General features: G+C 44.8%; 1 protein-coding gene across 1 annotated transcript in view; it reads right to left on the bottom strand.

The window, feature by feature from the left end:
- LOC138447638 (pre-B-cell leukemia transcription factor 1-like) overlaps window positions 1-24,830 on the bottom strand; it is a 345,584-nt gene extending 320,754 nt beyond the window's left edge. The window contains exon 1 of the mRNA XM_069603845.1: window positions 24,417-24,830. Coding sequence (XP_069459946.1) covers window positions 24,417-24,598 — 182 coding nt within the window. The 5' untranslated portion in view covers window positions 24,599-24,830. The remainder of the gene's footprint in view (window positions 1-24,416) is intronic.
- Window positions 24,831-25,615: the final 785 nt, after the last annotated feature.

The raw sequence follows: 25,615 nt of genomic DNA on the forward strand, positions 1-25,615 counted from the left end.
TGTTAAACGAAATATCCCAAAAGGTGAATACATCCGAGCGAGAAGGAACTGCAACACAGACAAATCCTTCACAGAAGAATGCGACCTACTGGATCGCAGATTTAGATGCCGAGGCTATTCCGCCCAAAGCCTGACACCGGCAAGAGAACAAGCTATACACATTCCAAGATCTACACTGTTAACACCTAAACCCAGAAGACAGGAATGCAACCCCAAGATTAGATTTGTCACAAGATACAACCAAGACAGTCATGCCCTCCAAAAAATCTTGACCAAACACTGGGAGCTACTCCGTATGGATGAACATATAGAACCTCAACTTGAGACATATCCAAGCATGTCGTTCAAAAGAGCTCCAACTCTCAGGAACCTACTTAGTCCTTCCTTTCTCGCGGAGAAACACATCATGGCACAAGACTGGCTCAGCAAGCAAACACCAATAGGCTTCACTAAATGCGGAACTTGCTCAATGTGCAAATATGCGACACAAACTAACTGTGCCAAATTCGCAGGTTGCCCAATATTTAAAATCACGGAGCACATCAATTGTAGAAGTAAGTATGTGATCTATGCTTTGATTTGCGTATGTGACAAGATATATATTGGCAGCACCATCCGAGAAGCTCGCATCAGGATAAGGGAACATATGAACAGCATACATTCGCAAGATCCTAAACTACCGCTGGCCAACCACTGGCAGAAGTACCACCAAATGAACGACAAAAGTGAAATAAGGTTCATCGGACTGAAAATCGTCAGGCTGGGCCCGAGAGGAGGAGACAGAATCCAGAAACTTAGACAAGAAGAAGCGCGACTTATCTGTCACTTTAGATGTGTTAAAAATGGTCTTAATAGAGATCACGACCTCAATGTCTTTCTGTAAACCCTCTCAACCACCAAATCTGCCTCCACCATGATATACTCCAATGGGCATCACACCCTGGCCCGACCGACTAACACGAATAACAGTTTCAGACATCGACAATTTCTTGGCAAGCCACGACTGACCATCCGTAATGACTTATCCAATCACACTTTAAATGAGCTATCCACTCATAACAGAAATTAGCAAACCACCACTTACACCCTTCCATTCTGATCCCCCTTGCATTGCCCTCCTAGGTTCCAACAAAACCGCCCCATTCCACCGGGCCATGGCCCAATCAGAAAAACATCAAAATGTGCACACGTCAGTATCGCAAACTCGCACCCGTGCATGCGCAATTGCCTCCTAAGAACACTATCTCTTCGCGCACGCGCAGTAGCACCCGCTGGGACACCACACGCTCACGCATGCGCCGCCAGTCCCACCATGGCTGGTAGGCGCATGCGCAAGTATATTAATCATGGCGGCATTCATTCACCACTGAAGCCGCAGGGAGCAACTCATCACAGACACTACTCAGACGAAGGTAAGCAATGCCACCTCGATCCAACCCTCGCTGTAACTCGCCATACCTAAGTAAGGGCTCAACCCACCCCCTTCGAACTATACAAATCTAAATCATATACCAGTTGTAACCACGGACTATTTCATGAATTATTTTCAGAGCCCAATAGGAGCTAGACTGCCAGAAGGACAGCCACCCACAATATAACAAGAACCCCACCTAGGGACCGCAGCATGACATACTTGGTAAGAAGACCATTTATCTCTCCAATCCTCCTTCCGCCCATCCTCCTCCCCACCGCTCTTGCATAACCTCTCTCTTTTCTCTCTCCCCATTTTTTCTTCTGTCTACTGTGTTAATTATCCAACTTGTAAATGCAATGTACAATTATGCAATGTTTTTAAATTTCCCACCACCACCACACATCACCCACCACGTTTAATGTTTGTTAATTAAACATGCTGGTCACAAAATGTCTTTTACCACATATCACTTTGCACCTTTTGAATATTGTTCAGCCTTGAGAAAGACCCGTTTGGGTTGAAACACGTGTCGGCTGACCGCACCAAGGCATAAAATGCCATAACAGTGTTCTACACACTAATCATTGTATCAAGTGGAATCTTTCATAAACCATCAATAAAAGCGAACCTGTATCGCACTAACTACCGTGTTAGAAGGATTATTGATACCGAATCAGACAAGATAACCAGGAGTAAACCCACCTCTCATACGCACCAAATTGGGGTCCTGGCTAAACCCCTAACCACTCCTGTGATCTTGCGACACCAGAACAAAACTTCCAACCTATAAATGGTGCTTAGCATGGGCAGGTTCCAATCCTAGAGCCAACCAGACCCTTTCTTCCTTATCTTGGGTTCATCTTGACAAGCAATGTCATTTAAAAGACTAAAAGAAACAGTTGTGAAACTCATACCGCTTACATGTCAAATGAGGATTATATTCCAAAAAATCTGCAAATTCTCGATAACACCATTGTTAGAATTTTATTTGAAAAAAGTAGAGGCAATAATGCTGTATGGAATTGAGTTGTTTCTATGTGACTTGGGTCCACTGTTGGATCAACTACAGGGGCAGTTATGGAAATATACCTTGAACCTCCCCGCATCCATACCAAATGCTATTGTGAGAAATGACCTGAGACTCAACTCATTGTCCTCTAGATATAATTGGCGCCTTTTACTGAACTTTTAAATAAAAAAAAAATATATATATATATATATATATATATATATACCAAATGTTATTGAACCATCCTCCGTCTTTGTGGCACTTAAAAAAACGTATGTTTGAAGTATTGAAAAAGCTTAATCTTCCGGTAGAAGATCTTGAGCTTTTCCAAGGCAAGATCAAGAGGAAATTATTACAAAACGGTTGGGTTGAAACTTGTACTAAGATGGAAAGTTATGCATCATTCAATGAATATCACAACTTTGTCTATAGTCAAGCTCCACGCACAACATATTTAACTTTATGCCCATGTTCCAATGTTGGTTATACTTTTATGCGGTTTCGTTTCGACCTTGTACACACTCGAGTTAGACAAAAGCATTGGTACAAATATAGCATAGATCACAACAACGATGTATGCCGATTTTGTAACCAGGCATTAGAAACCTTAAAACACCTTTTTATTTATTGCACCAATTTCGAAGATGTACGATGCAAAGGGATGGAAGAGTTTACACAAGCGAACACTATTGAAGTTAGAGAATGGATCTGGATGAAGAGTATGTGGGGTTCCACAAATCCATCTTTAATTAAAACCACAAAGTTGGTAAAGATCATTGAATACGAAATTGAAAAAGTCTTGTAATTGTTCTTAACTTGTTTTCTGTGTTTTTTGCTTTTATCAAGTTGTCGCCAAATAAAGGCCGATCTCAAACATTCCATACCCGGCAATATTCCTGGAAACCTACGTATACAAATTAACCCAAGAACATGAAGAAAAACACCACCTATTGGACCAAGCACAAGTCGTCTCCAGACCCGCAAGAGGAACAGAAATAGCACTACTATACATCTGGGACGACCTAAAAACAAAAACGCAGACTGACACAACCTCAGCCCCGATTCTGCTCGACCTCTCCGCAGCCTTTGACACAGTTAGCCATGAGAACCTAACCAAAAGACTAGAAGACATAGGCATAACAGACACGGCACTACTTTAGATTAAATTTTTCTAGCAGACAGAACAGAAACAGTTTGGTTAAAACCCTTCAAATCCACACCATGAGTCAACGCCTGGAGTACCACAAGGGTCCTCACTATCACCACTGAACTACCAAATTGCACTACTCAGAATCCTCAAAAAATACAAATTTGCATGCTACAACTACGCAGATGACACTGAAATCTACAAAATCGAAGACACTCAAGCCAATCACTGAACCCTAATCGAGTGTCTAAAAGAAGTCTTTAATTGGATGAATAAATGCCAACAACTTGAAAATCAACCCAGGAAAGACAAATCATGATTATATCCAAAAGAAATCCAGAGAACACCACCTATATTCCATGGCCAACGGAAATGCGAACCGCACCAATTCCATCTAAGGTAGTAAAGAATCTGGGCGTCCCGATGGACAACACCCTAGCCTTAAAACCACAAATAAATACAATAATCAATGCTTCTTGCTCCTTCACATGGCAAGAAGAATCTTACCTTTCCTCTCCTTCGCCCACAAAACTCACAATCGTCGACCCTCATGTGAAGAAGCGACTATGCAAACAGCCTCCATCTCAGAATACCAGAATACCTCCTGAAGAAACTACAACAGATCCAAAATGCAGCAGCCAGACTCCTCCTCAAACTACAACCCTGTGCCCCTAGTGTATGTCTTTGGGCACCTGTGTGTGGCCCCCCCAGAGCAGGGTACGGGCTAGTGGCAGCTCCATTCTGAATGGACTGGTGCCGTGAGCGTCCTCCATTTTGGGATGCCCAGGCCCTGTCATTGGAATCGCTAGATTCCTGATGGAGACAAGATGGCCCCCGTGGCGTCTTGCCTTCCATCGCCCGTTACCTTGATCTTCCCGAAGTCCCGGGAAGCACTGACTCTGTCCCTTCCCCCTGACTGGCCACTCGGTGGAAGTTCCATATATGGTAGTGTGGGGAAGTGCCAACCAGACCATATGGTGTGGGTACGCCTGTGGGTGGGACCTGGGTTGGAGTGTGACTAATATGCATTTCTTGTTGTGGATGTCTAGTTTCTGGTGTTTGACACAATGGCTGAGACAGCCCTGCCCGAGGCTGGTATGAATGCAGTGTGGAGTGTTGAATGGCTGGGTACTTGTCCCAATACACAACTTATTTTGAGTGTCTGGAGAGAAGCGAATGGCCTGAATGCACTATGCACCCAATTGGCTGCCTGCCTGCCTGCATGCATGCATGAATGCCCTTCACAGCGATTGGATGCTTGAGTATGACCCAGCAGAATGAATGGGAGATATCTGGGGACCTCTTACTGCTACGGATCGTGTTCAGAAGCTGAAATCCAAACTACGAAGAGTAACTGGAGTGAAACTGAAGCTTGACCTTGAAGCCCTACTGGAATAGAATTGCTGTTGCCCTTCTTCCATCTGAAAGCTGCTGTGTCGCCAAGGACTGACCCAGAGAGGACCTGGTAAGGCGCCCTCTTCCCGAGCAACGAGGGACCATCTTTACACTCCGGAACGGCAAATCTTTCCACCACCTTGGATTCACGCCACATGCTTAGCTCTTCCTGGAAAGGGCCACACTGTGAGCAATAACAGTTTCTCATGGAAGGTCATCCCCCACTGGATCTTAACAGGAGGATTGGAAGCCACCAATCAGTTAGAATTCCTCTATACATTGAGTAGAAGCAAACAATTCTGTTTGTTATTAGTTGAAGTTGTTGACATTTCAAAAAACCCTTCCATGGGAATGAAGGCTTCTGAAAATGTAGGGAGAAGGACCATTCCACCAACGTAGTTTGAGCCCATCAGGAAACAATTGGAAAGACTGTGGAGCTTCCAACACGGAGGACCAAGAGATCCGAGCCACTAGGTACCCGGAGGGCAATTGTACATCAAGACGTAGCTTAGCATGCTTCAGCCTTTGAGTGACATGAATAATAAACTCCAGCAGGTGTGGTTCTAGAACCCCAGTATTCTAGATGATCTAGGGCACTTTCTGTTGTTCAGCAATCCAAGAAAGGACTTTCAGATGTTAGTCCACAATGCATGAAATTAGGGCCGAGAGAGATTCATGCACCTGTCCACCTTCCGAGCTTGCAACTACTGCTATGCTTGCAATGCAAGAAAGCCAATCAACCTGGTCTCGTTCAAAACCATCCATGCAACTATAAAGCATGTCGAGGGCTTTTTCTACATTGAGAAATCAGGACTGAATCTTGGCACTACCCATTCAGGACTGAATCTTTTCCCTTACCCATTCAAGCTGCCCATCAAGACCACTGAGCTGTGCAGAGTAAACAGCAATACCACTGTGTCAGAAAACTGTCGACCAGCCCCATACCACAATACACTAACACCATCAAGCTACCTCACCACTGTCGAACTGCAGCTCAAACTCCCAGAACACACCTACGAGGCCAGTTTGGTGCTTTTGAGCCCCTTGAACGTTAAAGATTATGGACTAGGTGCCATTACTGACCTCCTAGGCTCCAAGAACTATTGGCCAGGGTTTTAAAGGCTGATAGGTCACATGGCCCCAAGTTACCCAATACCAGTTTGCAGATTTTCTATTTACATTGATTAATTGTTCACTGGTGGGTGGGATTATGAGGAGACAGTGCGACAGAAAAAAACAGTTACAACCAGTCCATTCTGCCGAGTGCTTTTAAGCACGGTTTGTTTTTTTGGAATAGACTGCTTTGCCTGCACATCATTTTTAAAAGTACTATACTTTTGTCTAGAAGCTTCTGCTGCTGATCTACATAACTGGAGTATAGGTTGCCAAGGACTCATGATGCCAACAGAGAACGTTTCTACTTTCATCCGTTTTAGCTTTAGGGCTGAAACAACTTAGTAAAGTTGTGGTTAAAGCTTTGGCATTGCCCAAATAATCCATTGTCCTCACCCCCTTCGTATTTCTGGCAAGAATAAGATTTCCTTGCAGTTAATATTTTACATTTAAACTTCCATTTCAATTTACAGGATAGAGTTCCATTGCAGTTTACAGGATATGGATTGAAAGTAAGTTTTAAAAAGCTGGAACTACCAGTGGGGATCCAGGCACGCATACACACCCCGCAGCAAATCAACAGAGAGGCAAACTTTAAAATGTTTGCCCATTATGTATGCTGCATTATGTTTAAACATGTACTAGAAGTGTCCTGGTGGTTATTTAGTAACCTTCTCAAAGTAAGTGTCACACATTTATGTTTGTAAGGTACCAGATGGCCTGGGGAGCTGAAGTAGCTCTTGGTAGCTGTTACTTTCAACTGAACCAGCAGTGTTCAAAATTGATGGGAGCAGGGAGCCAATTGGCTCCTGCTCGCAGCCAAGAACAGCCTGGTTAGCTAGACACCAACAGTTACCAGGTGCTACTTTTGGCTACCGATACACACCTATGTGAATTAACGCTACGTTTTTGACAACCTACAAATAAACATTGTGTGATAAAGGGGTAACACGTAAGGTAAGTGGAACTACTTCATTGGCAACCAGCCTAGTCCAGCAGTGCTGAGCCTACATTCAGCTCTTCAGGAACAACTGCTAACCGTCCTTTACAGAACGTAAAACCAAAGCATAACACCATGACATCATAAAATGGTGGAATTCTACCTTGTAGAATTCCACCCAAGACACAACACTTCTCCCCCCTCTATTCAACAAGAGAACATCCATCCAAAATCCACACGCACACTTCCACACTATCTCACTCGCACCAGCAATCACACACATACACACACACAGAAACAGACTGACATTCACTAAATGTTAACCTCAACTATAACATGGGTTGCTGATAAGAGCAAAGAAGAAAAACCGAAAACTAAGCGTGCTTCTGAACAACAGCACCTAAAACAAACTCTTTGTACTTGGAGGGAACCTTCCTCTCCCTGCCAGACCGAGTATGTGTCGGAATAGAGTCAGCCGCCCCAGCAGCGGACACTTCACATTCAACCCCCGTAACATCCCTAACCTCAGAATCTGACACAGAGATGGGAAAAGAATGTTCTTCAATACCCTGGGGATCAAGAGCTGTTCCAGTGACCATGGGCAGCAAGTTAATGGGCTGCAGGTTAACCAGTCCCTCATTCTCCTCCCGGAATGCTGAGCCTAAGGGGTCATCACAACCCACCCCCGCATCTCCCGATTGGTTACCGGGGACACTAGACTCACCTCCCGCAGAAACCACATTCTCTTTGTCCACCACCACTACACGCCTGAGACTCCAGGTGGATCCATCATCAAGTTTTACATAGCCACGACCACACTTGACTACTTTGCGTGGATTTAAATATTTGCTGAGACCCTTGGCCACAAACCTAGGATTCCTAATCTGAACCCAATCACCAATCTTCACCAGAAGGGGTTTCCTTCGGGCCATTTGCTCACTGAAAAACCGTTCTTGCTCGTTTCGAACTCGATCCAAAACCTCATGCATGTCCACTTGTGTCTGAACACCACCCCCCAGGGCTGGCACTCTCAACTTGGAGCCAGGTTTCCTCCCTCGCATCAGCTCAAAAGGAGAATGACCAGTAACAACAGAAGGGTTAAGGCTGTAAGCCTTAAATGATTCTGACACCACCCTTCTCCACGGAAGACCATTGGCAAGAGCCAACTGAATGGCCCCCTTGATAAAACGATTCATGCGTTCTACCAGACCGTTGGCTTGTGGGTTGTATAGCGCAACCCTATGATGGCGTATCCCAAGTTCATCCAAAAACTTCTGCATGTACTCCGACACAAACCGAGAGCCATTGTCAGTAACTAAACATGCAGGCACACCCTCCCTATCAAACACCGCAGAGAGGAACTCCACCACTTTCTCAGCAGTAACCGTGGATAAAGCTGTGGCCTCCACCCATCGAGATGTATAGTCCACCATAACAACAATAAACCTCAAGTCTCCACCCAATGAATCAATGGGGCCCATTATGTCAAGCGCCACCTTGGACAACACATCACAGGGTAGTTCCACCGGATAAACAGGCTGGGGAGCGGGAACCTTGCTCTTGTCACTGGTGGAACAAGCAGCACAATCCTTCACTAGTTCCTCCACATCAGCATCCATTCGGGGCCACCAATAGTCTTCTCTAAGCCTTCTCTTGGTCATGGACCACCCTATGTGCCCCTCATGGGCCAAATCAACCAACTTCCCTCTAAGGGAACGAGGAGGGACCAACCTCAAACCTCTAGCTACACCCCATGGACCCACAGACAATTCCTCCCACACATGCCCATAGGATTTAGACAATTCAGGCCCAATAACTCCATTGGTGAGCGCTGTCTTCACGGCCATCAATTCAGAATCAGCTGTACATTCTGCATCCCACTCAAACCCTGCCACCGCGGGAACTACACTGGCCACCAGGGTACAGTCATCCCCTGCGACCTCTTGAAGCTCAACATCATCAAAAGACTTCGGAAAGCGCAACAGACAATCCGCTACTGCATTCCTAGTTCCCGGAACATACTCAACTTTGAAATTAAATTCTGCCATATCTGCCATCCACCTCATGATCCGTGAAGACGCGTGAGACAAACCTTTAGTTGTCAGCACATGCAAAGGTTTGCGGTCGGTGCGCAAAGTGTATTCAATTCCCCACAGAAAAGTCCTGAAATATTTGGATTCCCACACAGCAGCCAGAGCCTCCCTCTCTATGACAGCATACCTGCCTTCAGCCTCCCTGAGCACTCTGGATGCAAAAGCAATAAGTCGTAGTTCTCCATCCACCCTTTGCTCCAAAACAGCACCAATACCATACTCGCTCGCATCCACCGTGAGAAATGTTTTCCTGGCCAGAGAGAACGACCCTAAAGACGGGGCTTGTTCAATCTCCTCTTTCAAATTGACGAATTCCACCCGACACTGATCTGACCATGCAAAATGTACACCCTTCCTCAGTAACGACCTCATACTAACAGTCTTGTCAGCATACAAGGGAATAAATCTACTGTAATACTCTGCAAGACCCATGAAGGATCTCAACTGGTCCTTGTTTGTCAGGGCCGGTGCATCACTCAATGTTTTCACCAACTCTGCCTTAGGATGAATACCTTCAGCATCCAAAAAATGTCCCAATTAGGTCACACTGGGGACACCTACTTTGCATTTGCTAAGTTTGACTGTGAGACCACAATCCTTCAAGACACCCATGACCTCAGCTTACGATCTACCCCACACAAGGTTGTCATCCTGGAACCATTCCACACCCTTAATGGCCCCAAAGTTTTTGCATAATCCTCTGAAAAACCGCGGCAGCGGAGGCCAACCCAAAAGGCATCCTGCAAAAACGGAATGCGCCAAAAGGGGTTACAAACGAAGTGGGCGGGATTCTTTTTGCAAATCTGATCATAGGCTGACGAGAGATCAAAAGTCGAAAAACATGAAGCTCCAGACACTAAAGAAAGCATTTCATTGATATTTGGCAGGGGGTGTCTGTCAACCCAAATGGATGAATTGAGGTCTACACACATCCTCATTCCTCCATCACCCTTTCATGCCAAGACCACAGGGGCTAACCATTCTGAACACTCTACCTCTTCTATGACCCCAGAGTCCTCGAGTTTGTGCACTTCCTCCTTTATGGCATCACGAGCCATGATGGGGACCCTTCTGACCTTGTGAACAACAGGTAGGGAGCCTCTCTTGAGAACTATCTTGTGTGCAAAACCCTTCAACTTGCCCAACTTAGAAGTAAACACGGAGGGAAATTTAGTCTCAAATTTCTGCCGTAATCCCCCCAGAGCACACAACACCATTTCCCCCTTCAGTCACACTCATGACCGGAACAGGTTTACCCGGTCTAATCAACAGCTCCAGGGCAGCTTGTTCCTCCCACCCCACAACGGGGTCACCCTTGTTGGCCACATACAACTTATCCCTAGCCATTCTACCTTGAAACTATGTCAGCCCAAACTTTAATGGGCAGCTGCCCATAGGCATGTGGGTTTATATCAGGGGAGGATAAATCAGAAACTCTCTTGTGAAACTTGGATTCATACAGTTCAGGGGATATCGTGTATGGAGACCCCGTGTCCACCATCATCTCCAGCGGAACACCGTTGACCATGAGGGTGGCCCAAGCTCTTTTATTGCAACTCCCAACACTCAGTAATGAACCCTCAGGCACACTCCTTTCACTCCCATCTCAACAACCCATGCAACCCACTATTGTCACATCATCATCATCGGTGTCCAGCATGTTCACCGAGTCCTTAGTGGAGACGACAGTCCTGCACATGCGGGCATAATGCCCCTTGGCTTTGCATTTTCTACAAACCACACTGCTAGCAGGACATCCCTTAGCACCCGCTGCATGGCCACACCACCCACAATTCCTGCACACATCCTTCGAGGAAGACACTGCCCTGTTGTCCTTGTTCTTCCCTTTGACTTCCTTGGACTTGCCGGGAATGATGTCATGCACCGCTTCCCTTTTATCAGCCATTTCCTTCACACTTTACCTGGATTCCTCAATAGCACGGGCTATCTCAATGACTTTTTCCAGGGGCGGGTCTTTCTCTATCCATAGCCTCTCCTTGACGCGCTCATCACACGTCTGCATCATCACTTGATCACGGATGTATTCATCAATGGTGCCTGTGAATTTGCATGTCGCTATTAATGTACGTAAAGCAGTTACATAAGCATCAATCCCTTCACTGGAACCTTGAGCTCTCGAGAAGAAGTGATACCTCTCAAGTACCACATTGGCCCTCTCGCCAAACCTCGCCTCCAACTTGCCCAAAGCGGTTTCATAAGCCAGTATAACTCCGGGTGGGGCATCTCCCCCTTCATTCCCATCCGCGGGGACAGCGTGCACATTGGGACCAGGAAGATGCCTGAACAACCTGAGTCCCTCAGTTCCCAAACAATTGAGTAATGCGGCTTCTTTTTCATCATCTGTAAATTATGGCACCACCTGCTGCTCTTAGGTAGACTTTAAACGTGTCAACCCATAAATCCCACACAATTGCTGGTTCACACGGACTAGCCAGGAAAGCTGGAGGGGGATGTGCATTGTTGTGTTTGTAAGCGATATTCAATCAACACTACAGATAAGTCAATGCCTAGTCTGGGATGCTGAGGAAAACCCTTATTGATGCATTTTTATGTCCAGTTCAGTACTCTGGATGACAACCCTTGTATAACGACCCCCCCTGACCCCACTGAGCCAAGAAGTAGGTTTGTTTTGCAAATGAAAAGGTTTATTTGAAAAATTAACTAGATATATATCACACTTTTATAATAAATTAATAATTGATATCACACTTATGGATATGTTGATCAACAATGGGTAATCTGGCACTAGCACACTTCTTTACAATCAATGAGTTGTTGGTATAGGATGGATAAGGCAGCGAAAATACTTATGGTTTCAAGGGAAAAGCAATGAGGAATAAAATGCAGTATGGAAATAACTTTATATGATTTTAGCAAAAGATAATATAATCACTTTTTCTCTGGCAATTCACCCCCCTCCTATGCAATGTAAGAAATGGAAGGAGAGCACACAGTCTTCAAGAATCCCAACAAAATGCAATACGAAATTCAGTTCCCCCCCAGCAAGCTTAGAGGAAGACAGGTAGAGGTTTGAAACACAGGCCCAAAATACTTTGAATGTGATGACAATGAAGTGAGAAATGTGCTAAAAATGCTTTTAATTCTCTCTAGAGATTCAGGGTGGGTGATATCTAGTTTATATTAGTTCAGGCTCACTTTAGCAATGCTCTATGAATGATGTCAGGTTGCACACGAATTTCAGCAAGCAAAGCAAGGACAAATATTTTTACACGTGGCTGAAATTGAGCAAAATGTCAAATCGCTGCAAATTTAGTCGCTCCTAGCACAAACGGTTCCGGAGATACGGCCGATTTTGTGAAGGTAGTTTTTCGGATTTGAAATTTTAAAGCTCAGAATGACAGATGACAGTATGACATGATTCTAGGAGGCAGTTCCAATTAGCCTATTTTAAACTAAGAGATTGGTTTTGGCACAGTGAGTACTCGCACTATATTTTTGAAATAAGCCGTCAAGGTCTGGTCAGGTTGGACGGGACTTCTAGCGGTTCTGCTCACAGCGGTCTGGTCTCTGGTTCTGCTCTCAGCACTGCACAGTTCTGTTCTCTCTGGATCGCTGGTCTCTGGAGGTTGATGGATTTGAAGTCTGGAGTCTCCCGGCAAAGCGTCCCGCAAGAAAGTGGTGGAAAGTGAATGTCCTACCTGGGTTTCAGTGGCCCTTTTTATGTGTTTTGAAAATGGGTGTGCCTGGGCCTAGCTAAGCCTGCCCCTCTCACTTATCATTGGCCAAGCTTTCCTCTTTCCCTTGATTGGGGCGGATGGTGGGGGGTGGGGGGGGGGGGGGGGGGGAGTGTTGCTGTAGGTTTTATGGTCAGAGGAACCTCCCCTTGTCAAATTGCACACAAATCTATTTCTGACCCAAATACATATCTATGTACCATTTTTCTAATATTATAGGTCCAGTTAACATTTTCTGTAGCACCAAACCATCCGATCCCTGTCTTTGTACGATGTTGTGTCCACTGATGACAGAATTCTCCCCTTTTCATCCAGATAACGACCTCTAAAACTTTCCAGATTTTACACAAATGTGCACCAGGGATATGGGTTACAGATGATAAAGTGTCAGATTTTTAACATGCAGACATTTGGAGTGACAACCTTATTTCTGCTACTACTCCCTAGAACATACCACAGGGTCCCAACACCTCTTAAAATGTGCACCGAAAAATCACAAGAATAAATGGTATTAATTATATAATTTTGACAGGTCCGTACTATAAATTATCTATCTTTTTAAAATTATGCCCTGGTCAAAAAGGGGTGTGGCTTCCCACATCACATGGTGGAATAACCGGTTTATCCACTTCCCCCAAGCTCAGCTTGCTAGCAGAGGCACTGCCCCTCCCAGTTTCCCCCCAAGAGGAAGCCATTTTACGACCCCCCCCCAATATAACATTTGCCTGAGCCCAGGACAGGGCTTTGTTCAACCTCCTGCAGTCTGCAGGTACCCCTCCCTTAATTAGAGAGGCGTCATCTCCTTTTGGCAGTTGCAGCAGGATGCAGCTAGGCCTGGAGTGGCTAGCAGGTTTCTCCTGTCGGGGGTAGTTGTCAGGCAGAACTCCGCTAAATGTCAATTTAGTTCCCAGTTTAAATCAAACTTACAATTTTTACCTATACATTAAATAATTACTTCCTTCAAGTCATTTCAGAATATAGTTTTACATTGTATCCACCTCTTAGCAAGTCTTTCTTTTGGTTTGGGTTCCTCTGTTCAGTTTTACACAAAAGTCTGGTGGTTTTAAAACGCTGGCTTTCTGATAGTGGCGAGTACCGGTATTGCATCAATTTTTGACATTAAGAAAATGAATTCCCCACAGTTCAGGGTTGCTTTTGGCAATCAGCATTGCCATTCCCAATGGTTTCAGGCTATTGTGTGTGTAGCCCAATGGTGGTTTTAGGCAGTGCCCTCCTGTGCTCACAACACAGGCAAAAATGGTTGGCAGCCTATTCTTCATGTTTTCCCTGTGCACTCTCTGGGGAGTTCTGGCCATCATGATGTTTTCAATGCCAGTAACGCACAGTTTTATGGTAGGGCTTGGATGCATGGGTAAAAACATCCCACAAGCTGCATGCTGGCAAGATTATTTGGATGCCGACAGAAATGCCTGAATACGCCAACAAAAACCACAATTAACTCCCCCCTCCCTTGTCTGTGCAGTCCAGGGCCTTTGCAATAGATAGAGGGAAAATGCCAAATGGAAATGCTGTGGCAGTAAAGAGGAATGTCCGAAAGTTTCACCAGGCGCGCGCAGGGTTAATGCCTGGCTTTAGGCAGACAGTAACCAGAATGTTTCACTTGGTGCACACAGGGTTAACTCTTTTGCGATGGTGTAGGGGAAAGCCCCCAGGTATCCTCTCCTTGTTCCTGATGACGTTAGTGGGCGGGGACACTCCCGGCAAGAGAGCCCTGTCTCCGCTCTCCCCCCGGGGCACCGCCTCACTGCGGGATTCCTGCGGAATGCTGTGCTTCGCTACGGCCGGGGCTAAGGCCTCTGGAGCGCGTGCTTCCCCGCCGACGTATCACCCCCTGCCCGCTGTCCCAGAACACCACAGCGCCAAGCTGCATTCTGGGTGGGGGCTGAAGCCTGTGGGGAGCGTCAGCGGTCGTCCCTCTGCCCGCCGTCTGGGACGCCCGCTTCTCGCGCAGTGCCGAGCTACAGATGGGGCTAGAACGGTTGCAGAAAACGCTGCCGGCGGCGCAGGGGAAAGCCGCTCACCTGTCTCCAATCTTCTTTCCGGCACACGAAGAGTGTCTGCAGTGGCAGGGATACTTCGCTCTACCCAGAATGGGGAGCGCAGAGCAGGCACGCCTGCCTCTCCTGCCGGCGTCCATTGGCCGTGTCCTTGCTCAGGCCGAACGCTCACTGCGGCAGGGGCAGGTCGCTCGACCCCGGCCGGGGAGCGTGGGCCAGGCAGGCCGGCTTGTCTTTCTCCCTCTTCCTCAATACGCTGCTCGACGCAGACGGCGTCAGCTGGCAGCTCTTCAGTCGAGAAGCTTGGGGAGAGCTGCGGATCGGGCAGCCCCTGGGAAGAAACGCAGGCAACTGCTGGGCGGAATCGGCTGCGTGGGTTGGGAGGCTGGTTGCCCTCGTCGCCAGTGTGATAAAGGGGCAACACGTAAGGTAAGTGGAACTTCTTTACTGGCAACCAGCCTAGCCCAGCAGAGCTGAGCCTACATTCAGATCTTCAGGAACAACTGCTAACCGTCCTTTACAGAACGTAGTACCAAAGCATAACACCATGACATCATAACATGGTGGAATTCTACCTCGTAGAATTCCACCCAAGGGACATTAAACATTGCATGTGTGTTGCATTAATGTGTTAAGTAGTAGGAAACAAACCATGAACAATAGGATTCGTTTTCATGAACGCTATCCTAGTTCTGGAGTGGTAGCTCCTGGTCAATGGTTAATGCTGGACACCCAAGCAAGGCTTTTACCTCCTGCTTATTGATCTCAATTTAAGTCACTAAATCAGGCTCTCATTGGCAAGAAACAAGAGCAAAATAGCTCCCAGCAATTTCGATCCCTGCATGACCTGCCGAAAAGTTGATGTTGCAGGGATGCCTCTTAGCTCCTGAAAATTATGATGCAGCCTTATGCAACACACATTATCTGTATCCTAGTACATAAACACCCAGGTCTAATGATTAAATTAAGGCCAGCATCCTCATCTCAGAACACAATGATTTCTGCGATGTATTAAAAAGGAGCAATCTTAAAAAGTAGCTGTTAACTAAAAACAGTTCTTAAAAAATATATACTTTCTGGCAGAAAAGTGATCCGAATATAGTTACGCGACTTAGGCAAAGTGCAAAACGGGGCAGCCTTTTGACCAATTGAAAGAACAACGTCAGCCCAGCTTTGTGATGCATATCATTGGAACCCAAGTTCAGATGTGTAAACCATTTAACACAGCAGTTCTGTGACCCAGGATTTATTTTATGTATCCCGAAGTACGGACAATGCACAATTGCACATAACGTTGTATGAAAGTGACAAAAGTCAAAACGTTAGTGGTATCTTGTACAGTTTCCCCTTAAATTTTCTTCTTGTGTGTTATTCCCTTCCCAGTCCTGCATAGGTTCCATAAACCCTCCTCATGCCTGGCCCTGCAACTATGTAATCCTGGATGGGAGAACTATATAGTGTGGTTGGATCCAGAGTTTGAGTAGTAGTTAAGAAAGAGCTGAGAGAAGAGAGCCATGCGCAGAAGGGGGTTGGGTGTAGGGCGGGCGGTGTTCTGGAGAACCTGCTTGCATCTCCCCAATAAGAGTTGCATGGATTTCACCGGTTTGTGGCCAGTATCTTCTTGGTGGAAAGGGGACAACTGTTTTATTAAATGCAATACAGAAAATGAACAACAACGAGACCACATAGTAAGCAATCCTCATCTCAATGTTAGAATTCTTTAGAAAACAACCCAGAGGTGCACAGGGGGTGTGGGAGGGGAGGAAGCTGGTATTCAAAAACATAACTAAGGCGCCAATTAAAGAAATAAGAAAAAGAAAAATAGGGTTGCTAAAGTAGAAGACCCTCCCGCCAAAGGACTAGGCAATTCTGTGAAAACCTGGTTTGTACAGAAACGACCAATTTAGAAGCCAGATGGCTCAAGCGCAAGAACAAAACGTATAGGCCATACACACAAACACAAAACACTTCTGTTGAGTTGAGCAAGACATCCCCCAGGTTCACGCTTAGATCAGCAATCCAGCAAAATATTTATCACACTCCCAATGAGAAACATTCCATGGATCGCCTCTGCACAGATGCGACATGTACTCCAAACTAGAAAGTCAAGTTACCAATCCAGCTGTACAATCAGCTACCCATGGTTCAAAGGTGCCAGGAGCCATTTAGGGCCTGCTAGTAGTCTAGAGGAGATACATATGAAGGGAAATCAGGACATATGTAGAAGACTTTTAAAACAAATCAATATAGGTTTGTGTCGGCATTGCCTTTAAAACATAAAAAACTATTCAAGAAAACCATTTAAAATCATTAAGAGACAATCCTGTGGATTCCAATATCATGAAAAATGACGATGTGGTTCATAGCAGGTACATTACAATGCGTAGTTATATCAAAGTTATTCCAAAACGTTAAAGCAGATCTAGAACCTCTTACACATTAATTCGGACAAAAACGACATTGTTATTCCGATCAGCATTTAAAACAGTGTTCACTAGAATGCATCAATCTAGACAAGCGTGCAAAGTGCATGGCATAATACAATATATTACAATTGATTATATAACATCAAGGTGCATTGCTATGTGAACAAGCATCAATTGTATCCTATGAAAACAAGGATTTACCCTCCTACACAATTATTGCTCTCTAAAGTTCGCATTAGGCTTCAAGTCCCTACAATTCGATCGGCACAAGCCATATGGTTTAAGCAAAAGATGGGATTGCGTTTTTCTTTTCTATCAATTAAAAACTTTTTAAGGTGGACCTCATTAAACAAATAAGACAGCATTCTGGTAGGTCAATTAGTTCACAATTCTAATATTTAATTTACCACCATCACATTTACTTTTCTCGTAAACCGATGACGGCAATCCTGATCGACAATTTGTATTTCTCAATATCCTCTTAGTAATGACATGCCGATAGAAATCGTATTCTTCCCTGAAGGCAGCCGTTAAATACAAGGCAATGTTCTTTAAGTCAGCTTCATAACCGTGCAAAGATGCACTGCTTCTCTAACAGTTCTTATCCCTATGTCCTCGAAAATGGGTTTGAGCCATCACTCTTTGCCCTCTATACAAGGGACAAAGCAGTAGAAAAGAGGTGACTGCTCAGACATTACACAGTAGTGACATTGTGCAGGAAGACAAGCACTCCACCTTGAGGGAAAGGCTTGTAGAAGAAATAAGCCTTACCTTCAAGAGGAGGGTATTCTCCTTCACCTCCATTAGGTCAATGTAGCTTTAGAACCAGCAATACATTTTAACTCTAATCTCGTCATGCGAGCACCCACCCTTTGCCACATGTATTGCCCATTCATTAATATCAAGGATTGCCCCACAATTTTGGTACTTGAATGACGGATAACATGGTTTTAATATATTTGAACCAAGGTAGGTCTCCTGTGCCAGCTCATGCCACGAGAACATGCAAGGCTGTACAATATGGTTTAAGATGTGCAAAAATAAAAACAGACTAGTGGTTTTAATGATAGTGTATAAGCAATTCCATTGAGTCACAACTCCACAATTGTTGGCCGAGGCAGGATTATATGGGAATCCCAGCAATCTAAAAGGTTTTATTTTGACTTCCCGAGATTTTATCTTGCCATGTCCTCAAACTTCTGCACCATAAACAGAAGCAGATTGCCTCGGATATATATTAAAGTTAAGATTCAAAAACCTACCTAGATAGATTTCCCATAAAATTCTAATGCTAGCGATATTTGACTTGGTGGTCAGATTTGGATGAAATTATCATTGCACCAAAAATAAATTATAAATAAAACGCACTTACCACAGTGCCCTATGAACAACATTTTTTTGGAGGAGTTGAGGGACACCAGGAAATGTTGTAAAACAGTCAGACAAAAATTGTCTGTCTCATGAACCGGCGAGTGAAATGTGGTAATATAAAAGGCTCAGGGAGGATTCACACAAGGGGGGGGGGGGGCTAGAAAGACAGACCGGGCATATGGAAAGTTGCAGTGGGGATGGAGGTGAAGTTACATTTTTCTGAATCCTGTGGTAACCTGCCATCTCTTCTTCGATAAGGGCCTACTACCTAAACTCTAAGGCCCCTGTTACTCAGCCCATGAGCACATACATGACATCACAGAAGAGATATAATGGGGGGTGGGGGGGACTGGTCATCATTTGGTTTTTGTTGCGATAAATTGACCAACTTTAGTTCTGTAGTAACTAAAAAAAATTTCAATATATGCAGGAACAACAGGTTGTATATTGTGAAAGTTTGATATACTCCCGGTGTACTAGATCCATGTCCTGGAAAATACTAGCTCAGGCATAAAAATACATACTCAGGGGATATACTGCTCAAATCCCGTATCAAACCCTTACTTCGATCTTTGCTCCTAATGGAATAGAAGCAAGGTACAGCTTAGTGCAGAGTCTAAAAAATGTTTTGAAAAAAAAGATACATTACAAAAAAGCTTGTTAACAGAGGAAAAGTTTAGAAAAAAAACGGCCTAAGCAGGGGGAAAGACCAGACACCTCCTCCTAAGCCACTCAGACTTATAGCTTATTAATGCCATCAAATAGGCCAAAGACAATATTTTTTTACTTTAATCATTACCACTCTGTAACAAGTTATGCTGATACAAGCACTGAGCCCAAAGAGACAAGGACATATGATTTTCTTAATTCATTAAATGACAAAGTAGTAAGTTGGTCGACTTGGGCCGGTTATATTATCTATTAGGTGAACTTCACAAGAAAAAAAAACTACTTTTTTTTTAAATATTGACAATTTATAAAACCTATAGCATTCTAAGACACAAGTTCACCAGTTTAGAACATAAGTATTCACGTGCAGTTATGACATTTCACATTCCTGTATGCAAAAGATTGTCAAATTGTGTAACTGAGAACTTCATCTATATGGCATGTTATGTCAATAGGCTCATGACGACATATAATCATGTGGGGTCTGCTGGCTGGCGTAAAAGCAGAATAAGCAACACAGAGTAAATGAAGCGCCATGCCTGCCCGAATTCCTACCAGTGCTTCATCTAAAGTACAAACAACACCGTGGATATTACAAGATTTTTAAGCATTCCCTAGGCAAGCGATAAGAATTTCAGAGTGCGTTTGTAATCATATGCAACACCATGCATACTATTGATCGTTCGGCTTCTGCCACGTGTTAAACCAATATTGAAACAGACTATCCTATCCTCATGTAGCTCGGAGAACGTTTCAACAGCACATTTCGCAGCCTTCTCTTATGTTTTACTTCAAGAGCCCCTCAGAAAACCAAAGTGAAATGCAATTTATTTTCATGATCTAGGTAATTGAAATGATGGCCCACGTTGAAAATATTGTGTCAGGACCCCAAGATGAACGACCCGACATCGTTCATAGATGCTGTTCAACGGCCAAAAATAAACCAAATGGTTACCACACATGAAAAGAAGAAAAAAAAATCCCAACAGTTCCCGTAAACCAAAGACACGTTTTGCTAAGAATGAGCTTTTCCCCCTCGAACATCTGCGTCATAGGTTTAGACATTTATGTATAGCGCCTCAATGGTCTAAGCCAAGATGCCAAGCGTCGAGTTTTATCTGTATTCGTTTACATTAAGTGAAAAAGGCACGCTTTAAGCAGCGCGAAACAAAAACATGCTGTTTGAGAGCTAAAACATTTTTAACCCCAGAAAGCAATAAGATTTGTAGTGAAAACGGGAGACGAACGATGCACATATTTCTAACTATATATATTTGTTGTTGTCCATTTCCTGAGGATTCCAGAAACTGCCTTAGATTCTAATTTGGAATTAAAGGTGGCTTGCATGGCGGGAGAAGGGTGGGGGCGGGGGATTCGGAGAATGGTGCAGCAACCACAATGCCTCCAGGCGAGGACACAATGACTTCATGCAAGCCCAGCTGAATAGAATTTTAATCGAATCGGCCACTAACAAATCCTTTATGTTAACAGGCTGGGCTGCGCGGAACAGGAATTCACATACGTCTTTGAACAGCTGCGAGAAGAGTAAAAAAACAAAACAAAAAGGAGAACCCACTATATATAACCTCTAGCCACATAAAAGTAATATATAGTGAATACAGATCACAACCCAAGGAAACAATCTTGAAAATAATAACGTGCATGAACGGAAGTGCTGCTCCGGGTACCCATTGTGTGGGGTTGCCTTGCTTAATCGTTTTACAGTAATACTCGATGGGACTTGACACCCAATATTGAATCACCTTGAAATTCCACAAAGATGTACAATCATATTAGCGTTAAAAAGGTACAGCGATTCCTTTGACGACGGTTAACACCAAGCAATCCAAGACACAGCCGAAAAATCGATGTTCATGTAAAACCGAGGTCAGATTTTTTCACATGAAGCAAAACATCACAGCGCACTACACACGTTTTAGGTAGTCGCTTTCTAAAACCAATGTTCTCCGTTCCATGTACAACCTAGAACAATACACGTGTTCAGGCTAATAAAGCAGATGCTAATGTACTTAACTGACCATGGTTCGTATGGTGGTACTTGGTTACGCCAAGTGCCTCTCCAGTCTCCGGGGTCATCCATAAAGTGGGTATCTGTCCGTGTCACATGGAAAGCCTGGCGGGCTATACTGTACACAGCGAGAGAAAGATTTTAAAACGAGCACTAGGAAGTCTGCTACAAGGCATGGCACTGGCAGCAAACAGGCAACGCATGGGATACTAAGGTCTCTAGTCTGTGTAAAGGTGAGGGGTTGGGTTATCTGTGGCAATTAGCATCGCAAGAAGCCCAAAGAGAGATCTGTCTCTCAATGAGGTGCTCTGCAGAAGGAGCATGATCAAAGAGGGAGAGCTCAGGCCTACCATGGACCAGACAAGTGGGCACTATTCAGTGACAAAAGAAATTCTACTCAACATTCATTATTGAACGAGGACGCCTATGAGCAAGGCTAAATAGAGCATAGAACTGAACACAAAGGTTCCCTCCTAACATGCGTGTAGGACGATAAACGCATGGCACATTTAACTTTACTCAGAATTCTAAAGCTGAAGTCAGGAGCGTGATTTTCAATACTGTCCCCAATAGTGAATCTCAATCTCTGCCAACGAATTCCCTTTTGCCCTACTCGTCATTCTGACTCAAACCTGTGCCCTCTACAAATCCCTTTAGTCCAGCATGCTCCATACAGTAGACAGGCAGCAAATACTTCGCCTACTTCTGATACCACAGGTCTGTCCATGCCCATCACCCCTAAGTTTCAAGATCTAAAATCCAAATGATTCTGACAACAGTCCAGTGTTGTATTCCAGAATGGCCAGGAGTCGCTGCTGGTGATCTTTCCTGGTCTAATGGGCCCTACCATCTTTAAACGCTTGGGATCTAGACACCTATTTAATCCAGCCAACCAGCCAACCAGCCCACCAGAGCTCTGAACCATTTTCCTGTGAACACCCCCATATCAAGGCCTGGACAAATCCAAGGACACATCATTGTTTAAGGACAAGGATTTCTACAGAACGGACATCTACGCTGGTCACAGGAGCTGCCTTCACCCTTCCAAATGAACAGCTTCAACAAGGAATCTAAAGTCTCATAACCCTTGAGAGACAGTTAAGTTGAACAGGTTAAGTGCTTTTCTCGGACATCTATGTACAGTACGTATGATATGTTTGAATTCAGACAGGACCAAATCAGTCCTTCTGATGGCCAAAATCTGAGGAACATTATATTTGGTTATAATATCACCTACTATTAAACCACTAAGAAGAAGGAATACAGCATGAGGTTCTATATAAACACGTGATTTTGGCATCAGACTACATTGTGCCCAACATCGATCAAAGACGCTGCTCCAGCTCTCCGAGGATCTGTAGCGCTCTTCTCTGGGACCGGTCGCTACTGTTGATAACATTTTGCTCCAATAAATGATCACATGAACCCAGAGTACCTGAATAACTTTTCCAGCAATTCTTCAGAACGCACCCACAGAACCAGTACTTTGTCCTGCCACAAAAATAAAGGAAGGTATCTTTATTCTCCCCTAAACATGCACATGCACCTTCCAATCATCAAGAACACCACCTGCCTGCATACCTCCGCTTAAGCAAAACAAGTCAACAGCAGTACCACCATTTTTTTTTTTTTAAAATAGTCTCAGGGTTAGTTAGAATGGCCATCAGAGTTTGACAGACAAGTACGACTTGAACTTTCAACTGAAACTGAGTTTAGAAGACAAATATTTTGAAGCAGTAAAGGGGGCACTTCAAAGAAAAGTGCACTCTTAGTGCCTACTACTCAAATGATCTTCCACGTCCCTTAATCCACCAAACATTGATTGAAATAAAGGCATACCCAAAAGCCTCCAATTACTTTCCACTAAGTGCAACATTTTCAGACGAGTGTTATAGTCTTCAATGTCATCTGCCTCTGAGCCATGCCCCCCAAAAGCGTATTTTCCAAGACAGGTGATGCCATTGACCTGCAGGCAACATCTCTTAGCATTCACCATGCACAACCAGAAACTAAAGGCCTACATTTTACAAACCTCACCCGCAGGATCCCCATAAGCATTATACCGCCATCAGTCCCAAGCATTTACAACTGCAGACTCCTTAACCTACTGTTCCACAAGCCATCTACCAACTCCAACTCCTGGAAACCCCACAGGCCCTATTAAATCCCAATATCAGGCATTCCATAGTTCTCTAGAACCACTCCAGCATTACACATGACTTGTGCCCCTGCTTTTACTCACACAGCTCCAGGGATATGTTTGGACCAGTAGTGCACATAGTACCAAAGGAAGAAATTGCTATAACTGCCTGATCGGAAGAAGTAAACCTGCATCTTTGAATGTGCACGAATTATTAGGTAAAAATAATTAGAGAAACATTATCGTTTCACAGTGAAGACATTTTTACTCACTTATAAAAATACTCCCATTGTTAATTGGACTTACATTTTTACTCCCCCAAAAAGTCATTTTACTCCCAACTTTAATAAATCGGGAGTACAATACCCCCACTTCAAAATCTTATCTAGAGCAGTGGGTACCTCAGGAGCATCTTGAAGTCGACATACAGGTTAAAACACAGTTCTCTGGCAGGTCACACTTCTGGCATTGTCAAATAGTGTACACTCATGAAAGAGAGTACCTTGAAGCAACAGACATCCATCCTACTAGCCCCAATGATTGGTGCCACCATAGGCCTCATGCTAAAATCACACTCCAGCAGACACTGGTGACCAAAGAATTCTTGCCATTTTACTCACCAACCACAGGCAGCCCACATATGCCAACACTATCCACTCCAGTCCGGAGAACGTTAATTCCTGGTTTTAAATGTTGCTTTCTGGGACTTGCAGTCCTAAATTGCCCCAATAGCTTTCTGTCACCCTCAGCTCATTCCAGTGCTCCCATAAATCAGGAGGCTTCACCCCACCGCCCCCATCTGTGACTTTCAAAGCGCTCCCGAGGCTCCAAGCCCATCAGGAAATCGTATAGCAGCATCCAACCTCTTGTGGTCCTTCAGGCTTCCCCCTTACCTCGCCCCCATACAAATAGCTGCTTGCCCCCACCCTCCCTTACCTTGCCTGCGCCTCGTCCAAGCTCTGGTCCGTGATAGCCATTATCTGCTGCAGAATGTCCCTGATATCCTGGTGCTGCGGCATGGGTGCACCCCCCAGATCCATCTCTCCGGACACGGGCTGCGCCAGCGAGGCCATGCCAGACAGAGAGGCGTGCGCCGCCATCATCCGCGCCTCGTCCATCCCGCTCCTACTCTCGGCGCCCCGCAGCGCGCGGACACGTCACCGGCGCGCGTGGAGCAGACCGTTACTCGGGCGGCTCGTGTTCCGTGGTAGGGTCTGGATGCCTCAATGTTTTGGCTGCCAGGGTTGAAAGCAGCTCTGCGTTCGACAGCGCATGTGCGGCGCGGAGGACAACTTGAGGTGGGCGCACGCGCAGGGTGAGCCTTGTGGGCGAGGCTGTTGCGACAGCCATGTTAGGATCAGGCAAGATGTCACTGATTTGTCTTTATTTCTGTGGCAGATCCAGCGCTTGCCTGATCTTTCCAAGGCTACCATTCATAAAATGTACAGGCACTATCATAAATGTTAATTGCGGACTGGTAATGAAGAGGGCACGATTAAGAGACATTTCTCCAGTCCTCAATAGGTAATAGCCAAAGCACCGACAATATAAAACTTCAATGCGTTTAGTTATTTCAGTCCAAAATACACGTTAGGCTCGCACATGGCAAATTAACTACCCTCCTTCGTTATTTAGTAATTGGCTTTGGAGGGAAAGGTGTCACACGGGTGCAATGAGCGGGACAAAGAGTAATTGTGAAATGCGCTCATTTCCCCCGAAAAAGCCCGAAGCAAGAGAGTAGCCAGTGCCCTTTAAATACGGTTTATATTTAACAAGAGCTCTCTGAGTTAAGTACCGTACGTAACACAATACATTCGTCATTATTAGTAGAAGAATTAGATATTACAAAAGTCTTTTAAAATGTCTACTGCTCGAGAGAATAACCTTCAGCGTTAGCTTAGTTTCTTAAGTGGCCAAGTAGAGAAATATGATAACCCCACGTTGAACACCATTCTAACAGGGCGGGCAGTTTTACAGTGGCTAAGTTTTACGTCTGACCCGGAAGTACCGGTCGCCAAGCAACAGCATCTGACAATGAGCAAGTGGTCCGAGGTGACACAGAGAAAATCAAATCCATAGGCTTGATGCTCTATGACTGTCATTTGAACAATTGTAGGAGAAAAGGGACTGACATT

Source organism: Ambystoma mexicanum, chromosome 3q, assembly GCF_040938575.1.
Source record: "Ambystoma mexicanum isolate Mex_15411 chromosome 3q, UKY_AmexF1_1, whole genome shotgun sequence".
NCBI lineage: Eukaryota > Metazoa > Chordata > Amphibia > Caudata > Ambystomatidae > Ambystoma > Ambystoma mexicanum.